This window comes from Triturus cristatus, chromosome 2_1 (assembly GCF_964204655.1).
Source record: "Triturus cristatus chromosome 2_1, aTriCri1.1, whole genome shotgun sequence".
Taxonomy (NCBI): Eukaryota; Metazoa; Chordata; class Amphibia; order Caudata; family Salamandridae; genus Triturus; species Triturus cristatus.
In genome coordinates, this window is record NC_140581.1 from 286,096,956 (window position 1) to 286,114,911 (window position 17,956).

Below are 17,956 nucleotides of genomic sequence, written 5' to 3' on the forward strand. Positions count from 1 at the left end.
ACAGCGTTGATAAATCTGGTCCTGTGTCCAACATTGTCCTCATATAGCAGCTTAAGGATATTAGTAATAAAGATCAAACCCACAACCATTATCCTTGGCACATTTTATCTCACAATTTAAAAGAGTGTGTGGTGATCCATAAGGTTCTGCTTTGAACCCCACCTTATTTAATATCCAGACTGTGCCTCTAGTTGCACTAATTGGTAACTTTAGGGTAAATTAAACTTCTAGAAAGATGATACCCAATAGATCGTTCACTTTAACTAAACCCATCATCACTCTTTCACTTTAAAGCCTGTTGTTGAGCCCTAGCTATACGAATGAACAACAACACCTATCAACTAAACATATATAGGACTGAATTGGTTATCTTCTGAGGATCATCTCATTGGTCTAAGCTTTGATGGCTGGGTGACCTGGAGCCCTTTCATCACCATCTCCTCAAAGCAGGGATTACTTTTGATAGTGAAATTTCTTTTAATGTTCAAGTTGCTAAGCTCTCTGACAGTTACTTTTTGATGTGACACACTTTAAAAAAAACTCATGCATCTTCCAGCAGTACACAGCAAAAATGTAGGCAGCTGCTAGTCTTCTTAGCGACTGGATTATAATAATTCATTTATGTTCAACTATATGTTTATCTGCCAGGCCAGCTGCAGTGCATTGAATATGCTGCAGCACGGTGTATTCTAGAGATTAGGGAAAAAATCTATATCTCATGTGACCCCTTTTTGCATGGACACCTCGATTTGTCAATTAATTTTATTGCTGGTTTTTAGTGCTCTTCAGTGCCCTGTGTTTGTGCTTTTGACCCCTAATGTTTGTAGAAATTGGCCAATCCATAATTGACATTTAACTCTCCTATAAGTCTGTAGTATATGGTGTGAAAAATACACCCATGGCATGGAAAGTTAAATGTGTATGGACTGCAGCACTTATTGTACCAAACACTGGTGTGGCAAGGAAAACATGGCTAGCACTGTATCCTGACTGCTCCATTTCAAAGCTGCAACCCAATGTGTCAAATAACCTTTTAAACAGGGGAAAAATGTCCTTTGAAACGTTAATAGGTCCCCCTTATATAAGCGATGTTGCCAATAAGGGAGGGTGCCTAGTATTTCAAAATGGGACATGTAGAAATTAAGGGTCCCATGTTCCTGGAGTGACACGCCTCCAAAAGCTATTTTCACTTTGGACTCCTCTTGCTGTCCTATGATAAAACTAGAGTACAGATTAAACAATATTAAACCTGCTATCTCAGGTTGGAGACCAGTTAGAAGAAGAATACAAATACTCTTAATAATATTTACTAGAAGCTCAATTCATTGCTGAAATATTTAGAAAGTTATCTTTTCCCTGCCTGCAGGTCCGTACCCTAGTTTACAAAAGCTCTCCTCTAGCTGTCCAGCAAATGCTTGAACGCTCTGACATTCAGTGAGGTTCAAGTCCCATACTTGTGCCAATTCCCCATTCCATGTTCTGTCTGCAAAGGCCATGAACATTCTCACCTTGATCTCTGCCCTTCTGGTGATCTCATGTTTCCTGCCCAATACTGTCAGGGCCATACTGGATTTCCAGTTCATTGCAAGTTTATATTTGGTCAATACCATGGAGAAAGTCAATTAACTTGCACTCATCCCTGGACTTTTTTGAGAGCTATGATACTGAAAAGACAAGTTGTCGACAAAAACGGATTTGCCCTACCTTTCACTACCGTCAGAGTAATTATAATTAATGCTCCCTGTTTTCCGTTTTTACTGATTTTTACAGATAAATACAGACAGAAAATTAGGTATTTTCCTGTCTGTATTTATTTTTAAATGTGGATAAAAACGGACGTTAGGTTGTTTGGGAGTTATTCTAAATGCTATCAGTCATGACTGCCAGGCCAATAGCTGTGTGGATTGACTTGCAAGGGGAGTACACAAAATAGGGATTTTAGTAAAGAGCCTTAAACAGCAGTAGATTTCCACAACCTTGATACTAAAATGTATATATTTTGTTACAAGTGCATATTTTACCACCTGAGTGTGTATATGTCATTGAAACCTGTCAGGCATTCAGGCACGAGCGCACATTAACAAGTTAAATAAATGAAGAAACATACACATTTCAGCTTAATTTTTGTCACTAAACATAAAATAAATTTGGATGAATACAAGTAACATATGCAAAAAATAAATATGGATAAATACAGACGGAAATGACAAAAATATAAATACCATAAAACAGGGAGCCCAAATTATAATCTTGTTCCAAAACTGGGTTAGTTTTGGCCACTTCCATCTATATGATAGAAGTTTGCTGTTACCACACCTGGGGCACTTTCATCTAAAGTTTTCATATAGCCTCCCCATCCAGTTGGGCATCAGGTACGTCTGGTGGATGTTGTTAAATTAAGGAAGTTTTAGGTATGCTTTGTGGAACACCTCGTCGCATGCTCCATTGCATCCCTGCAGTGTTTTATGGTGATGTTATGCCTCACGTTTGCCTCCCATTTAAGTCTAACATCTTCTAGTGTTGTCTTTCTTGCATTTCAGAAAGATGCATGTAACTGGATTACACTCTTTCTACCTCCCACTAGAGTATGAATTATATGCTACACTTGTTGAAGGTAATCTCTCAACACCACATGAACTGCACCATGCACACCAGGATAATTATGAGATTCTTATCTGTAACATTGCCTGGGAAAATGCTAGAGCTTTCAGTCAAAGCTACTTTACTCTTGTTTTTAACAGTCAAATTCAATGATAAATCTAGATTTATAATCTATTTAGTTCAAAAGTATCTTTGTAAAATTGGCTTAGAACTAGATTGGCATGTTGCCCTGCTCCATAGAGTGAATGCACAACTCAGTGTGGCTGTTAATAACTCTCCTCTGGGAGCACACTGGGTTTGCCTCTGGATGCAGGACAGCTGGAACAGTGACCAAGTGTCAGGGATTGGTCATCTGGAAAAGGACAGCAACAGTTGGCAACAAAAAAATCAGCCTTAACAGGTACTTCTTCCAAAGCGGAGATTCCAATTAGGACTCTTAGGAACTGAAACCATTCATGATTAGACCACCCCAGATTTGTGCCTGTGCCCCAGCAAGAGGGAAAATCAGTTTCAGCAATGGGAGAGGGAAGACACCTCATGTCCATATGGGAATAACTAGAACTAAGTACAAGGCTTCTACAGTGGAAGTTAGTATAGCCATCATGGATGAGAGAGTCTGGGGAGGTTTGTAGTATACTGAGAAAGGATGTGTTGAAAAAGAAGGTTGGGTATGACAGTAAAGATCCTAGGATTGGATGCAGGGAATTATCTAATCACTGGTTAGTGCACAGGATGAAATTACACCTAACCACTACCTCCTCAGAACATTGCTACACTTGGGAAGAAATATCTGGAAGAAAATAGCATTCTGTCAAAATGCAGGGGAAAGAAGACTAAAGGGCTCCTGACTCCTTCTGGTATCAAGGGGCTGTGTTTGCTTTCCAAGTGATCGAGTGGTGGCCTCTAGATGCTGCTGCAGGCACACAGAAGACAGAAGTCCACGCTACTCTAAAAACAGGCCTAGTTGACTATATGAAAGAATGAATGAGTAACTTCTTTATTGTCTCTGTTCCTTAAAAACCTTTTACAATAAATAAATAAAACAAAAGTGTTGTATAAAATATTTATGCCAAAGAGCCTGGTGTTGGGGTTGTGAAACCTCCATTAATTGATTTATCCTCAGTTTAACAGAAAAATTTAAGTACTCAGATATTGTTCTTATGCACTTTGTCTTAAAAATTGTTTTCAAATATTTCCTGCAGTGGTCCAAAAATTTCCATATAGAGGCAAAGACATTTCCGGGTCCTGGTTGCGAATTCGGCACAGATTAGTGACACCCACGGTGCTTATCCGTACACCGTCAAATTGACCAAAAGGTAGACAAAAGGAGCTAAAATATAGAAATAGCAACCATTTTTTCATCTTCAGAGTCACAATAAAATCTAGGTATGGTTGTCTTATCATAACGTAGGATTCAAAAGTATACTTAGTATTTTTGTATTTCCTTGGCATATCAATGGCTGATATGGAGCATAACGTTTTTATTTCTTGTTTTAGTAACACCTTCCGCACTGCCCAAGTCATTTTGTAAACTTCATTCAGTGCGGGCAGATTATATTTGACTAAGAGATCCTTGATAGATCGTTCCGATACCATAGTGTATTGATTTACCAGCTGGTTTTTAAAATGAGGTTTCAAAATATCGTCCTCTACCAGATAACAGTCAATAAAATTGTTAATTTGGTTGATGGCGGTGAGAGCTCGAAGAGACGTAATTCCTAGCTCCAGTCTTAGAAGACTTTGCCATGTTGAGCTTTGCAAGTTAGATAACTTTTTGATGCAATTCAGAAGCATTGTTTCTACTTTTCTTATTATTTCTGAGGTCCAACACGGTAAACTGTACATAAGAGCTGAAACCAGTTTAGTGTAGGAAACCTTAATAATGGACCGAACGATCCCTCTGTGGCGGCTGACACAAAACTCCAGTGGGGGTGGGGATGACAGGGGGGGGGGGGCTAAGGGAGATATAATTTAAAAAACGTACCTGTCCTGCCGCTGCTTCTTTTCACTCCTGATGGTGTCCCAGCAGTGCCTGGAACACTGGCACTGGCTCCTCACCCAATCCAGACACTGCCCTCATAGCATAAGAGCAGCATCAGGACTGGTCTGAGCAGCCTCGTTTGCCACTCAGACAGTGCCTGTGATGTTTCTCCAACCCAGCCGTGCAACGCAAACCTAAGTGCACACGTCTGGCCGGCCTAAGTCGGCTGGCCAAACTGAAATACTCACTTTACTGTGCACATTACCCCCTCCTCCCTGTCATCCCCATCCCACCCCGCACAAGACTTCCTGTCTCAGTCAGCGGTCTTGGGAGATCTGGTCTATGTTGATGAGTGGCAGTCTTCCTGGGGTACTTGGAAGTTGCTGGCCACAGGGCAGGCAGTGTCTTCTTTGCAGGCTCTTTCAGTTGGAGACAGGCAGGTAGGTCTGGGGCCAAGTCAGTCATCGTCTTCAAGCTTTGCTGAACGGTGTCTTCTTCGTTCATCTTCATAGGTTGCAGGAATCTGAGGATTAATGTTCAGGGGTGCCCCTAAATACTGAATTTAGGGGCATTACAGGTACTGGCAGGTTGTAGCCAATAGGCTACTTTGCCTTTAGGGTGACTGCACCCCTTGTATGTTCCCTCCCTTTGGGGAGGGGGCATCCCCTAAACTGATTGGCTAAAATCCTTCCATTCAAGATGGAGGATTTCCTAAGGAAGGGGTCACTTCTGTTCTAGACACCTTAGGGGTGGTCCTGGCTGAGAGAAGACTCACCTGTCCTGATTACAAATTTTCCCGCCAACCTTCCCGCCAAAAGTGGGGCGAGGTCAAGGGGATAGGCATCTGTACCGGCTTAACCGACTTAGACCGGCCCTGACTAGCATTACAAAGGGCAGGAAGCCCAAAGAAACCTCACAAACTCGAAAACTGGGTACCCAGGTAATAATTGGGATCCCAATAGAGCATGGTGTCACAGGTTTTTGAGGGGCTTCCTGTGGCTCCTTATTTTTATCTTTAGGATATTCACCCTCTTTCCCCTGGGGAGGTTTTGTAACCCCTTTCTTTTGGTCAAACCCAGTGGTGGTCTCGGTCACCCTAGTCTTGACCCAGTGGTCTGCCTTCTTTCCCAATGCTTGGGGAGATATTGTCCCTGGGTCTACTAGATATTGATGCAACTTTTCATAAATGCAATTACTTAACATGTGTTCTTTCATAAACAAATTATTAAGCCCATCATAATCATGCACTTCACTTCCAGTTAACCAGCCACCTAGTGGTTTCACTGAGTAGTCTATGAAGTCAACCCAGGACTGACACGAGGTTTTTTGAGCCCCCCTGAATCTAATTCTATATTCCTCAGTGGTGAGTCCAAAGCCCTTAATCAGGGTGCCCTTCATGAGGTCATAAAACTCGGCATCTGCCCGAGTAAGGTTCAGGAATCTGTCCCTGTAGTTACCAGTGAACAGTTCCCAAAGCAATACTCCCCAGTGTCACATCTTCACTTTTCTGATTCCACAGGCCCTATCAAAGGCTGTGAGCCTCTTTGTGATAACATCCCTGTCCTTATATTTGGGGACAATCCCTTTGGGGATTTTAGGGTCATAAGAATATCTCTGTCTCTAGGTATATAGTTGATGCCACTATAGAGTCTGTCCTCCAGGGTTAGTCTTTTGGTCAACCTTGCTAGAAGGATGTCTTCTTCATTCGTGGAAGAGGTGTGGCACAGCGGCCAGGGTGCCTGACTCTGGACCACGGGGTTCACGGTTCGATCGCCGGTGCCAGTGGCAGGTTAGCCCAGCACCATGTGACTCTTGGCAATAGCTCGCTTAATCTTCCCGACTGCCTCCAGCGCCGGGACACCTCTCCGGAGGTAGCTGTGCGCTTTACAAATGCTGGTATTTCATTGAGGCTGCCTTCAATATAACTTTGGGTGCCTATCCCACCTGTGTGAGATCTGGGCACCTTCACCACTACTTTTGTAAAGATGGTTGCAGGGACTATATCTTCTCTAGGTAGGTGAGGAGGTTGGGAAAGATCTTCCTTCTCACTACTCTCTCCTTCTGCAGGAGGGTCCTCCCCCCCAGAAGGGTGTTCCGTTGCATATTCTGCCAAGACCCCCTGGAGCGTAGCCCAGCTAAGACTGGAACCTGTTTTTTATTTTTTCAAGCTTACGGATGGTTCTTAGCTCCTTCCATGCAACTTGGAGGTAAGTGGTCAGATTGATTTCCATAGCCCCATTCTCTGTATCTCCCATTATTTTAATAAAGTTGGGACTTTTTAAAAGGACTATTAAAAAACTTCTAAGTACTTTTACACCTAACAGCAGTAATTAAAAAACTTTTAAAATATACTAAAGGGACTTAACCAATGCCCTAACAATACGTTTGAAGATTTAGAAAAATTGTCAATTCAAAAATCAGTTGAATTTCAAGGCAGTTGTAGTTGTGTGTTCACTTATTGTCTGAGTGGTCCAGAAAATGCAAAGTCATAGACCCCACCGCTGATCCACCAATGTAGGAAGCTGGCTCTGTATATACTATACCAAAGTAAGTCCCTGCCTAGATTTGATCTAAAATCATTACTAGACGTCATGTGCATGGGAAACTTTAGCAACTGTAATGGCTAGCTCATATCAAGGCAACATTGAAGTCAGTAGAGAGAGCCGGAGCAAAATGAATGAGCTTACAACAGCCCTAATCAAAGAATGTTTTGGCTTCTCCAAACGAGCAATTAGCCAGCACCATCTGAAGTAGGACGTTATTGTCCGAATGCATGGTGGCAAAAACGTTTGCCAACTTTGATCCATATATTGACATAATTACTCCAGGGATGCGACGTTCCTGGTACTTGAAATTGAGACTTCTGGTCCTACTAGTAAGAGGCTACATGGCTAAATAGTACCCCAAGGAAAGTAACATTAGATTATGGGGCTGTAGCACAGGACAATTGGAAAGTCTCGGGTACTTTATGCCACTGCATTGGGCCTACATTTTTCTACCAGTGCCAGCATATACCTGGTCGGCATGGTCAGTAATGAGACATTGGTTCAACCATTAGGCAAATGGTTTTTAACTTTTAACCTTTTTAGCAAGAATTAATGGGTGAAGCATTATGTTACTAAAGTTCAATCATTATTTTTGTATAGTATATTGTATGCTTTTAGCTGAGACAATAAATTATTTATTCACCCCATCTATGCATCTTAGGTAATCATAGATCCTTTAATTCAAGTGGGGTGGACGAGGGCGGTAGCACTCACTGATGACATTTTAAATCATCTGAATGCCCTGAGTTTGCATCACAAGGCCAATCAGCCTTCCATCCATCCGAGTTTGGTAAATGGAGGACCATTATAATGGCTTATGGTAACATCTGTTATTGCCAGCACTTAGAACTGGCAATACTATAGTATTAAGCACAAAATGTTGTTCTTGTTGTTAACTGGTGGATTCTATAATGCACTAAATTGACTCCCTGGTTAATCTTATGAACTTTATTTCCTACAAATTAATTGTTCATATTTTTTATGTGGCCATAATGTAGAGCTTTCATCCATCAAATCATCAAGTACATTGTCCTTTCTACACTAATAAATAATTCATACTGCATTGGCAATTTAGAATCCGAAGGGTACCATTCTTCATGTATTCTAGCTCTCCAGCTTGGAGTTTATTATGCTTTTCTACAAAGATATTGCTCAGCACCCCCTTTAACTTTGCTTTTCATTTGTATTTTACCACAAGCAGCAGTTTTGTATATTACAATATGCTGTATGGTATAATCAATAGACTATAATGTTGCACAGATTGCAAAAGTTGCAGAACAAGCCACTGGGAATGAAATGCTTAGTCCATGAAGTTACTCATTTCTTAGCATTTTGATTTTACTAGAATCCAATGTAATGTAGGTTATCATATTGCCTGTATGTGGTCTCTGATTAAACTATCAAATGACTAACTTTTGTTGGACACTCTTTCTATAAATGGTGTACTAATATTTAAACATGTTTGTATTTATTTGTATTTATTTAATTTGTGATTTATATAGTGCCCAAAAGGCCCCAAAGGGTATAAGAGCACTTTAAATAGCACTGAGTTACAAGTCAATGGCAGAAATAGTAATTGTTTACCAGGCATCATAATAAATAGTAACCAAAAGGGAATGTGTGAAAATTAATAAATACCAGAAAAGTTTTTATATTATGTACACCTAATGTGCTGTACTAAGTACTGCTGTGTTTTTCATTAACACATTAAGCAATGCTGTCAATTTAATTGCATGAAGGCTCTAATGTATCTCAATTGAGCATGGGCCACAGACAGTTACTTAGAGACACAATGCAGACGTAGGACTATACACGTACACAGATTTTAACACCATATTTTGGCCACCCTGCTGATCCGTTTGCTGGGTCTATTTCCTGTCTGCTCCTTACTCACTTCCCATTCATATGCCCCTGTGCTGTCTAGTTCAATTAGTAGCTTGTACAAGTGAACAGGAAAGCAATCTTAAGTATAAGTACTGGGAACTGGTCATTATGAGTTCCCAAGTTACATGATGGCTTTACTGAAACCTATGGTGCTTGGCATCAAACGCCTTGTCTTAATAAATCTGTTCTGTTGCCAGGACTAGATCTATTATGACATTCACCCAGAGGTCATCCTAAAGGTCCCCCCTGAAAAACCTACCACTATCTAGTGTGCTGGCTGACTGGTATCGACCAGTCTGCCACCACAGACGGGTTTCTGACCCCTGGAGGTGAGAGCCCACACTCTCTGAGGCCAGAGACAATGCCTGCTCCGAAGGAAGCAATATGGCTAGTGATTTAGCATATCAAGGTCAGGGGCCTCAGAGTCCCATCTTCCCCGAGACTTGGGAGATGCCACCCCCTGCCCCGAGGCCCATTTGGCACCCGGACAGGTGTGAAATTAGGTATGCAAGTAGGCGTGTTGCACTACCAGGCCAGTCACACCCCTAGGGTTGACTGCCTGATGTGCTCCATGAAAGAAGGGTTCCATCATATTGTTTTTGGTGGAATTAGGAACTCTGGGACAGGGTTATACCCACTCCCCACAGGAAGTAGTCATGTAGGGGGTGTAGTTACCTCAAAGGTAAGCATCCCATCAGCTACTACCCCTCACTCCCTTAACACCCCTAAATTTGGTATTTAGGTGGCCTTCTGACACCATGACCCCAGATTCACCTGACTAAAGAAGAAGAAGGACAAAGAAGAGCTGAAGAACGCAAGAATTGAGGACTAGTTGTGGACTTGGCGCCAAACCCTGCCTGCCTGCTCCTGACAATTGCAAAGTCCCGACTCGTCCTGCTCCTGTTCACCTCATAAAGCCTTGGAGGGCTGCCAGCACTTCGACAACCAGCCAGCATTTCCTTTGAAGTGGAGGGGCCACTTCCCTGCAGCCTGCAGGCACCAACCGCATTAACCATTCTGCTCACCCCTGGATTCACCGAAGAATCAGCATCCCGGGAGTAGGGCCCCATGCTCCTAGAGGTAAGATATATCTGCCTTACCAAATTTGGTGATGACAGGACCCCCAGGAGCCACCCTGCACAAATACCCTGGGTACCGGCACACTTGCAGCAGCCAAGGCTTGTTCGGTGTTCAGCCCAGACACCAAGACCGATCTACTGATATGGGACATCAGCACCAGAGAGGCCATCATCGAGAGGGCCCTGTTGTCCTGTTTTGTCCACATCTTCAGGTCGACCTAAAAAGTGTGAGCCTCAAACAATTATTCCATAAAATATAAAAAATAGAATAAACTTATTTAAAATTATTAAATACATAAAATGCTAACAGCATATGCATTTCCCCTCGTACGAAAGCCCAATCCATGTGCACTAGTATATTGTTTCCTATGCATCTGCTAACTGTTTGATTAACACATTTGTTTAGTTTTAAGAACCCATAGGTAATACATCAGACACAGTTAAGGCAAGCTATTTCAGAGACAGCTCTTGGTGAAAGGATGGTTTGGAGACCCACCTATTTGGCTACCAACATCATCCACACAGCAATAGGAAAAAAATATATGTTTTTTCAAATTTTGAACACCCTAAGGAGTCTATCATTGCTAAAAGACCTGCATCCTTCACTTGACAAGTGAAAAAGGTGGACCTATACATGTATTCCCTTTAATCTTCAGAAGATGAGGATACAAAATACATATAGGTTTTAATGGGTTTTCAGTACCCATAATTCTAATGCAGGCAAGGCACAAGGCAACTGATTTCAGACAAAGCTCTCAGGGTGGTAGCTTGGTCAGTAATATTGGGGGGGAGGGGGTGTAAGCTTCAGATTTCCCAACAATCACACTGGCATATCTTGTTAAAGTACATTATGAGAAGCAAGACACGAGGAGGCTTAAGAGGTGTAAGAGACAGTGGAAAGAGAGATGAGTGTGGTTTGTTAAGGGTACTTAAAAAAAAAGTTTTAAAACTAATCAAGTTTCAAGGCAAAGACAAGAGAGTGTGGGGTCGATTTACAAATGCTTTGTGCTGGGTAAGCATCTCAGAAGAGACGCTAACCAGCACAATTTTCTTTTTACCAATTTACTTTCCAGTGCAAAACTTGTTTTGCGCTGGAAAGTACCCTGACAGTAGCTCAAAACAGCACAAAGCACTGCTTTGCGTTAATAGCGGCAATGGGGCAATACTTGGGTGGTAAATGGGCGTTCCTATGCGGAAAGTACCCTGACAGTAGATCAAAACAGCGCAAAGCACTGCTTTGCGTTAATGGCTGCAATGGGGCAATACTTGGGTGAAAAATGGGCGTTCTCATGCTTTCACCCACGCCTTTTGACGTAAAAACCCTATCTACAAACAATTGTAGAAAGGGTTTAGCACCAAAAGTTAACCCCACTTCAAAGGAGGCGTTACCAGGAGAAATGTTTTTTCTTCTTTCTTTTCTGACTTTGCATGCATGCTGTACTGTTCAGCATGCATACAAAGTGGGAAAAGTGTGCAAACTTGTCTAGGCATAGTATTTTGTACAGGAAGGGTACCTGTACAAAGCTTATGTTAGACTTATGCACACACCCTAGCGATATGGCGCTAAGGTGTATGCCTGGTGCACGGCTGCAGAAATCAGAACCAGCGCTAGGGAAAGAGGAGGAGAGAGCAATATCTCTGTAGATATGGCATTCAACTGCTCCTTCCCTGTCCCGCAGTGCAGCTGGCCTCTTTGGGGGCTGTGCTGAATTGCGTGCCTTTTTTGAAAATCTGGTCCTGGGTGTGTTTTTTTTACTGTGTGCGCATCTAAAACTCCAGGGTGAAATCCAAAAGACACCTTACCTCACCATACCAGACTGAAAGCACCTGTACCCAACTAATTACTAGAGACTATGGGCCAGATGTACGATGCTTTTTAGCATGCACAAATGGGTCTTAGACCCGTTTGCACGCGCTAAAAAGCATGGGCCCATGTACAAACAGTATCAATAAATTGCGACTCGCAAAACACTGTTTTGCTACTCGCTATTAGGAAGGGGAGTTGCCTTCCTAATAGCGACCGCAAAGCTATGTACCAATGTTTTGCAACCGCAATTGCAGTCGCAAAACACACGCAAATTACCATCTACTTCAAGTAGGTGGTAATGCATTCGCAAATGGGACGGGGTCCCAGGGACCACTGCCTGCCCTTAAAAAATTTACCGAAAACGTTTCATTTTTTTTCTAAATGTATCCCGTTTTCCTTTTTTTAAAAATGTTTTTTTTAACATTTGCACTTTATTTGAATGTCTTCAATTAAGTGTACAGGTAAGCCCTCCCTCCCCACATAATGGCACCACGTCTTACTGATGTCAGAAGAAAGTTTGTAAACCTTCAAACAGCTAATTGGGGATTGTCCATAAAGGACTAGAGGAAAATTGAAGATACGGACCAAGTGTTTAAAGGCGAAAGATACAAAAGACTTGTTGGGTAACATAACTTCACATACAAGCAATACTATCACCAATATATGATTTCCGTACAAGCCAAATCAAGTCCTCCATGCATTGTAGAACATGGGAATGCTTGCTCCACAATACTGCCATCATCCTCTGTTCCAGTTATCAATCCTGAGTCAAGCGCCAAAAACAAAGTAAAAAAGCCATGCTTCGTCTTGGTTCTTTTTTGCGAAGTTACGTTTGTCAATTGCATTGTGCTACAGTCATTTAGAAGCATTTACGGTGGACAATTGAAGGCCCAGATTCATCGTACTCCTGCTTGCTGATCCACATCTGCTGGAAGGTGGACAGGGAGGCCAGGATGGAGCCACCAATCCAGACAGAGTAGTTGCGCTCAGGTGGGGCAATGATCTTAATTTTCATTGTGCTTGGTGCTAGAGCTGTGATTTCCTTCTGCATTCTGTCTGCAGTACCGGGGTACATTGTGGTACCACCAGACAACACTGTGTTGGCATACAAGTCTTTTCGGATATCAACATCACACTTCATGATAGAGTTGTATGTGGTTTCATGAATACCACATGATTCCATACCAAGGAAGGATGGCTGGAAGGAAAGAGAGCCTCCGGGCACCTGAACCTCTCATTGCCAATGGTGATCACCTGACCGTCAGGCAATTCATAGCTCTTTTCCAGGGAGGATGAAGAAGCAGCAGTGGCCATTTCCTGCTCAAAGTCCAGGGCAACATCACAGAGCTTCTCCTTGATGTCACGCACAATTTCTCTTTCGGCTGTGGTTGTGAAGCTGCAGCCTCTCTCTGTCAGGATCTTTATGAGGTAGTCTGTCAGGTCACGGCCAGCCAAGTCAAGACGCAGAATGGCATGAGGCAGGGCATAACCTTCATAGATGGGCACAGTGTGGGTGACACCATCGCCAGAATCCATCACAATACCAGTGGTATGACCAGAGGCATACAGGGACAGCACAGCCTGGATAGCCACATACATGGCTGGAGTGTTGAAGGTCTCAAACATGATCTGTGACATCTTTTCTCTGTTGGCCTTGGGGTTGAGTGGAGCTTCAGTTATAAGTACAGGATGTTCCTCTGGGGCAACACGGAGCTCGTTGTAGAAGGTGTGATGCCAGATCTTTTCCATATCAGCCCAGTTGGTGACAATACCGTGTTCAATGGGGTACTTCAGGGTCAGGATACCACGCTTGCTCTGAGCTTCATCACCAACGTAGCTGTTTTTCTGGCCCATGCCAACCATCACACCCTGATTTCTTGGGCGCCCCAAGATGGATGGAAAGACAGCACGTCGAGCATCATCTGCAGTGAAGCTGGCCTTGCACATACAGGATCCATTGTCAACAACGAGTGTGGCAATATCATCATCCATTTTAATCTTTAGGTGTGCAGTTCCGGGGAGATGCGAGACAGGTCCTTAGGCACGAGTTTGGTGAGGAAGCTCAGAGTGACTGCAAGTCCAGTGGCGCGAGCCCGTACCATTTATAGCGGCGTGCGCCGCGGCTGCTCCTGCCATAATAGGTTCCCGTTTTCCTTTATGGAAAACGGGCTTCATTAAAAAAAAAAAAAGCTGCTTTATTCAAAAGCAGTCCCAGACATGGTGATCAGCTGAGCACAGCAGGCCACCATCCCTTGGAGGGCCTGTCATTCCCAATGGGCTCGCAAATTGCGATAGGCTCATTAATATTCACGAGCCTTGCAATTTGCGACCCCATTGGGAATCGCATACAGCGTTAAACACACTGTTGTACATGCCAAATAGGGCCTCGCCAATTGCGAGTCGCAAATGCAACGCAATTTGCAAGGCGCTTTTTGGCAGGCCGGAAATCTGGCCCTACATTTTTGGGGGGGATGTATCTCCCCAAAGCCCCTCCCTGACGTTCCACCCTTGGAAGCTCTGTGAGCACGTCTGGTAAAGCAACACTCAGCAATCCAAGATAACATAACATGACATAACATGTTTATTTTTAAAGCGCACGTTCACCCAAGGGTATCATGGTGCTGAATAACAGATGTTTATTGTTACTCAACTCAGTGGTACTGATAAATCAAAATCTGGGCTCACTCTTGTTGTACTAACAGTTGCATTCACAAAGGAAGACCTAACAGGAATGCCACCCGCATTATAGAAATATTATGCAAAAGCTGTCAGCATTACAGAAATATCACTCAAAAACGTAAGTACTGCATATGACGTATGGTCTTCTGGCAGGCCAATGATAACAAAGTTCATCACACGATTCCGTAGAGTGGGCAGTGTGAGAAACAAATGTGGTTTGCGGATGTTTATCTATGTTCCTGAAGTTGTAATCTAGAGAAATAGATTTCTGTACCTGTCTGAAATATAAGGAACTATTCGGACATTGATAAGGTACCTATTAAAGCCATACCCTTATGTATATGTTTTAGAAAGGAGGAAAGGGGGACTGTCCCACCCCAGCGCAAACGACAGTATGATTTTTTGGGGGGACGTGGAGCGAGAAAGGTAGCTGCCATCACTCCTCCCAGCCTGGTATAATCTCATTCTTCCTACCTAATCCTCTTTTAGAATGTGGGAGGGAATAGGTAAACCCCTCTTCCCACTAACAGGCATGTAAAGAAAGGCAGCTGTGACAAAACATGCTACATCTGCCCCACACTGCATCAGCAAAAGTGAAACTTGGGGAAACTGAAGGCCATTATATGTTTCTCAGGTAGTTCTTAAGGGCGGAAAATGGAATGCTCCAATACTTCTGAATCTATCAAAGTGCCCGGAAGCACCAGTCTTTCTCTGAAGCACTTATGCGCATGTCGGTGAGAAAACTGCGTGCTCAACACAAAGTAATGGTGAACAGTAGCCACATTTTGCCACAAGAGATGCAAAGTCTATAAAATGTTATGTGCTTCACTGAAACAAATGGCATAGCCTAGAAAAATGGCATAAGTTCTAAGTCCAGTGATACATATCATTGTTCCATTGCCAGTTAATTGCCTGCGCAGCCAGGAACTAAAGCACCACCAGAAGGAGTGCATAAAATATACATCATAGTGCTGCTGTTCAAATATCCATTGGTCTACCATTATACTATGTGGTTCTGCTTAAACTTTCCAGGATGCTGCTAATAATAGGACGTTCAGTGTGTCGGAAGGTCAAATGTGCCTTTCAAACATTGCAGAGTTGTGCTTAATGTGGCAACCTGACAGGGATAGTCACTAATGCCAAATAAGTAAGGGCTGCTAATAGTCTGCTCATGCTGCATGCTGGAAGTAGGAAGGGGATGCTGAGTGCTAGGCCTTCAAGAGGTACAGATAGGCCTACGGCAGGTGCAGGTTTTGCAGCTTGAATCTTTTCTGGATTCACATGATGTGCATCTAGTGGTTGAGTCCTGAATTAATGTATTTTTTTTGTTTTGTTGGTGGGCGTCGATGTACCACCATTTGGTGTCCCCTTGTGACGTCGTCATGCTTCCTCCATAAGCTCCCACCTTTGGTTGCCATTTTCAGATTCTTTTTTTCCGGCGTTGGGTCTGGATCGATACGGAAGTAGCTCCAAACTTTGGAGAGGAGAATCGATGAAAATTAGGAAAAAGTCAACGAAAATCTACAGAAAAGCAAATCAAGGTACCGGACTTTGAATAAAGGTGCTGGAAGGCGCAGAGAGGGGACGAAACAACCTCATCGACGACCAAGAAGAATGCGCTTGCAGGGCGCTCCTTGTGCGTGGTGATGGACAAAACACCGTTCACGTTTTGCCAGAATTGCCATCATAAGTTCTCCCAGAAGGACCAAAATCCAGTCTGCAACCTCTGTTTACCAGTAGGAAAACAGGCTCAAAGGCCTCAAATGGAGCCTCGGCGTCAAAGCATTCGACATACGTAGTCGTGTCCCGAGAAAACAATACCGTAGGATCCTAAGACGAGTACTCTGTAACGGCTAAGACCCTCAAAAGATTCAAGATGTTGAAAGACGGTCAAGGAAAGGATGCATCGACGTTATAAAAAGAGAGGTCAAAATCCGAAAGACATGGCCCGCTGCAGCTACCAGCCATCAAGGTGCCTTCTACCGTGAAGAGAAAGGCTGAAAATCTTGATGGCAAAACACACACGTCAGCGATCAACAAGAAAAGGAAAAGACTTGAAGTCGAAATTCCGAGTATTTTACAGCAAAAGAAAGATTTCGACAAAAGTTTGAAACAATTCACGATACCATCAAAGATCTCGACGACAATCAAGAAAACCACAGAGGATTTAGAGCCTCCCTTAAGCCCCGAGCCTTTAGAGGAACAGTAAGAGGAGTTCTTTTTTGAGGAAGAAGAACAAACTTACTTTGGAGCAGAAACCTCCGAGGTCCAAGAGCTGCACTGGCAAAATTCCCCAGAAGAGGCTGTCGGCACCTATTCTTCGAGGCCTTCTCCACCAGACAATATTGGTATGTACAACCAATTAATTAAAAGATCAGAAGATACGGATAGGGTACAACTCGAAGAAGAAAAGCCTCAGTCATGTTTTTTTGCTAGAAACTCTGATGCCTAAACAATCAAGGAACCAATTTCTTCCTATACTACCAAGTGTGCTAGATCAGGGAAAGGAGGCATTTAGGGAGTCACTAATGAGAAGGATACGTGTGCTGCGGCACTGCAGAAACATCAATGCGATGACAGAAATCCTTGATGCCTGTTTAAAAAGAGTCGGCATGTTGAGAGCTCGGGTTGTGCAATAATGGATGCAACAAAAAACATATCACGTTGCGCCTGAAGAAGGGTTAATCCCGAAATGCATTGGGTAATTTTCAATAAAAGACGTGACATGTGAAAACCATCTCTTCTCCTGTGCTTATGTTAACACCCTTCTATTGGATTTGAATGAATAAAATGAATTGAAAGAATTAAAAAAGGTGAAAAGGAAATTGAGTAATAATAAGGATGAGTAGAAGATTAAAAAAGAAGGATTTGATTGATTGGATTCATTCAGTTATGTGGCTGTGCAGCTTGAATTGGAACCTTAAATGTTGTTCCTTTGTGTTCATTTAAGGAGTCTGCCACATGCAGGGCAGTCACGCCTAAAGGGGAAAAGAAATACAAACACGCCTCCAAGGATCCTAATTACATCAAGGGGTCAGCGCCTGCCAATTACATCATTACAGCCATGGCCAGGGAAAGGGCAAATGTACCAAGTACCACTGGGCCACCACCAGATAATTAAAGCAAGAGGATGGAGCTCATGGGCAGAAACATTGAGAGAAGTGCGGCAAACCAATGGCGCATCGCTAGTTCTAATGCTTTGCTCAACCGCCACGCATATCAGCACTGGGATAAGAGATAGGTAACCTACTAAAGCACCTACCAGATCAATACCAAAAGAGAGTAAGGCACTTGGTGGAGGAGGGGAAAAACATAGCCAATACCTGTTCAAAATCACAGAAAGGAGACATGCATGTCTGTGAATCTCAGGATTCAACCA

The 17,956-nt window shown here is 43.0% G+C and overlaps 2 protein-coding genes across 3 annotated transcripts in view; one reads left to right on the forward strand and one right to left on the reverse strand.

Annotated features, from left to right (window-relative positions):
- The window catches only part of EGFLAM (EGF like, fibronectin type III and laminin G domains), a 699,898-nt gene that overhangs the window by 381,607 nt on the left and 300,335 nt on the right, over nt 1–17,956 (forward strand). The window lies entirely within an intron of this gene.
- Nucleotides 12,667–13,758, reverse strand: LOC146864106 (actin, alpha skeletal muscle). Its single transcript, XM_085640712.1, has one exon. It carries the CDS (start codon nt 13,079–13,081, stop codon nt 12,758–12,760), a length of 324 nt encoding a protein of 107 aa, XP_085496838.1. The 5' UTR covers nt 13,082–13,758; the 3' UTR covers nt 12,667–12,757.

Bases quoted from the DNA above. Each gene is read 5' to 3' on its own strand.
- LOC146864106 (XM_085640712.1), bottom strand. From the start codon at position 13,081: ATGGAATCATGTGGTATTCATGAAACCACATACAACTCTATCATGAAG.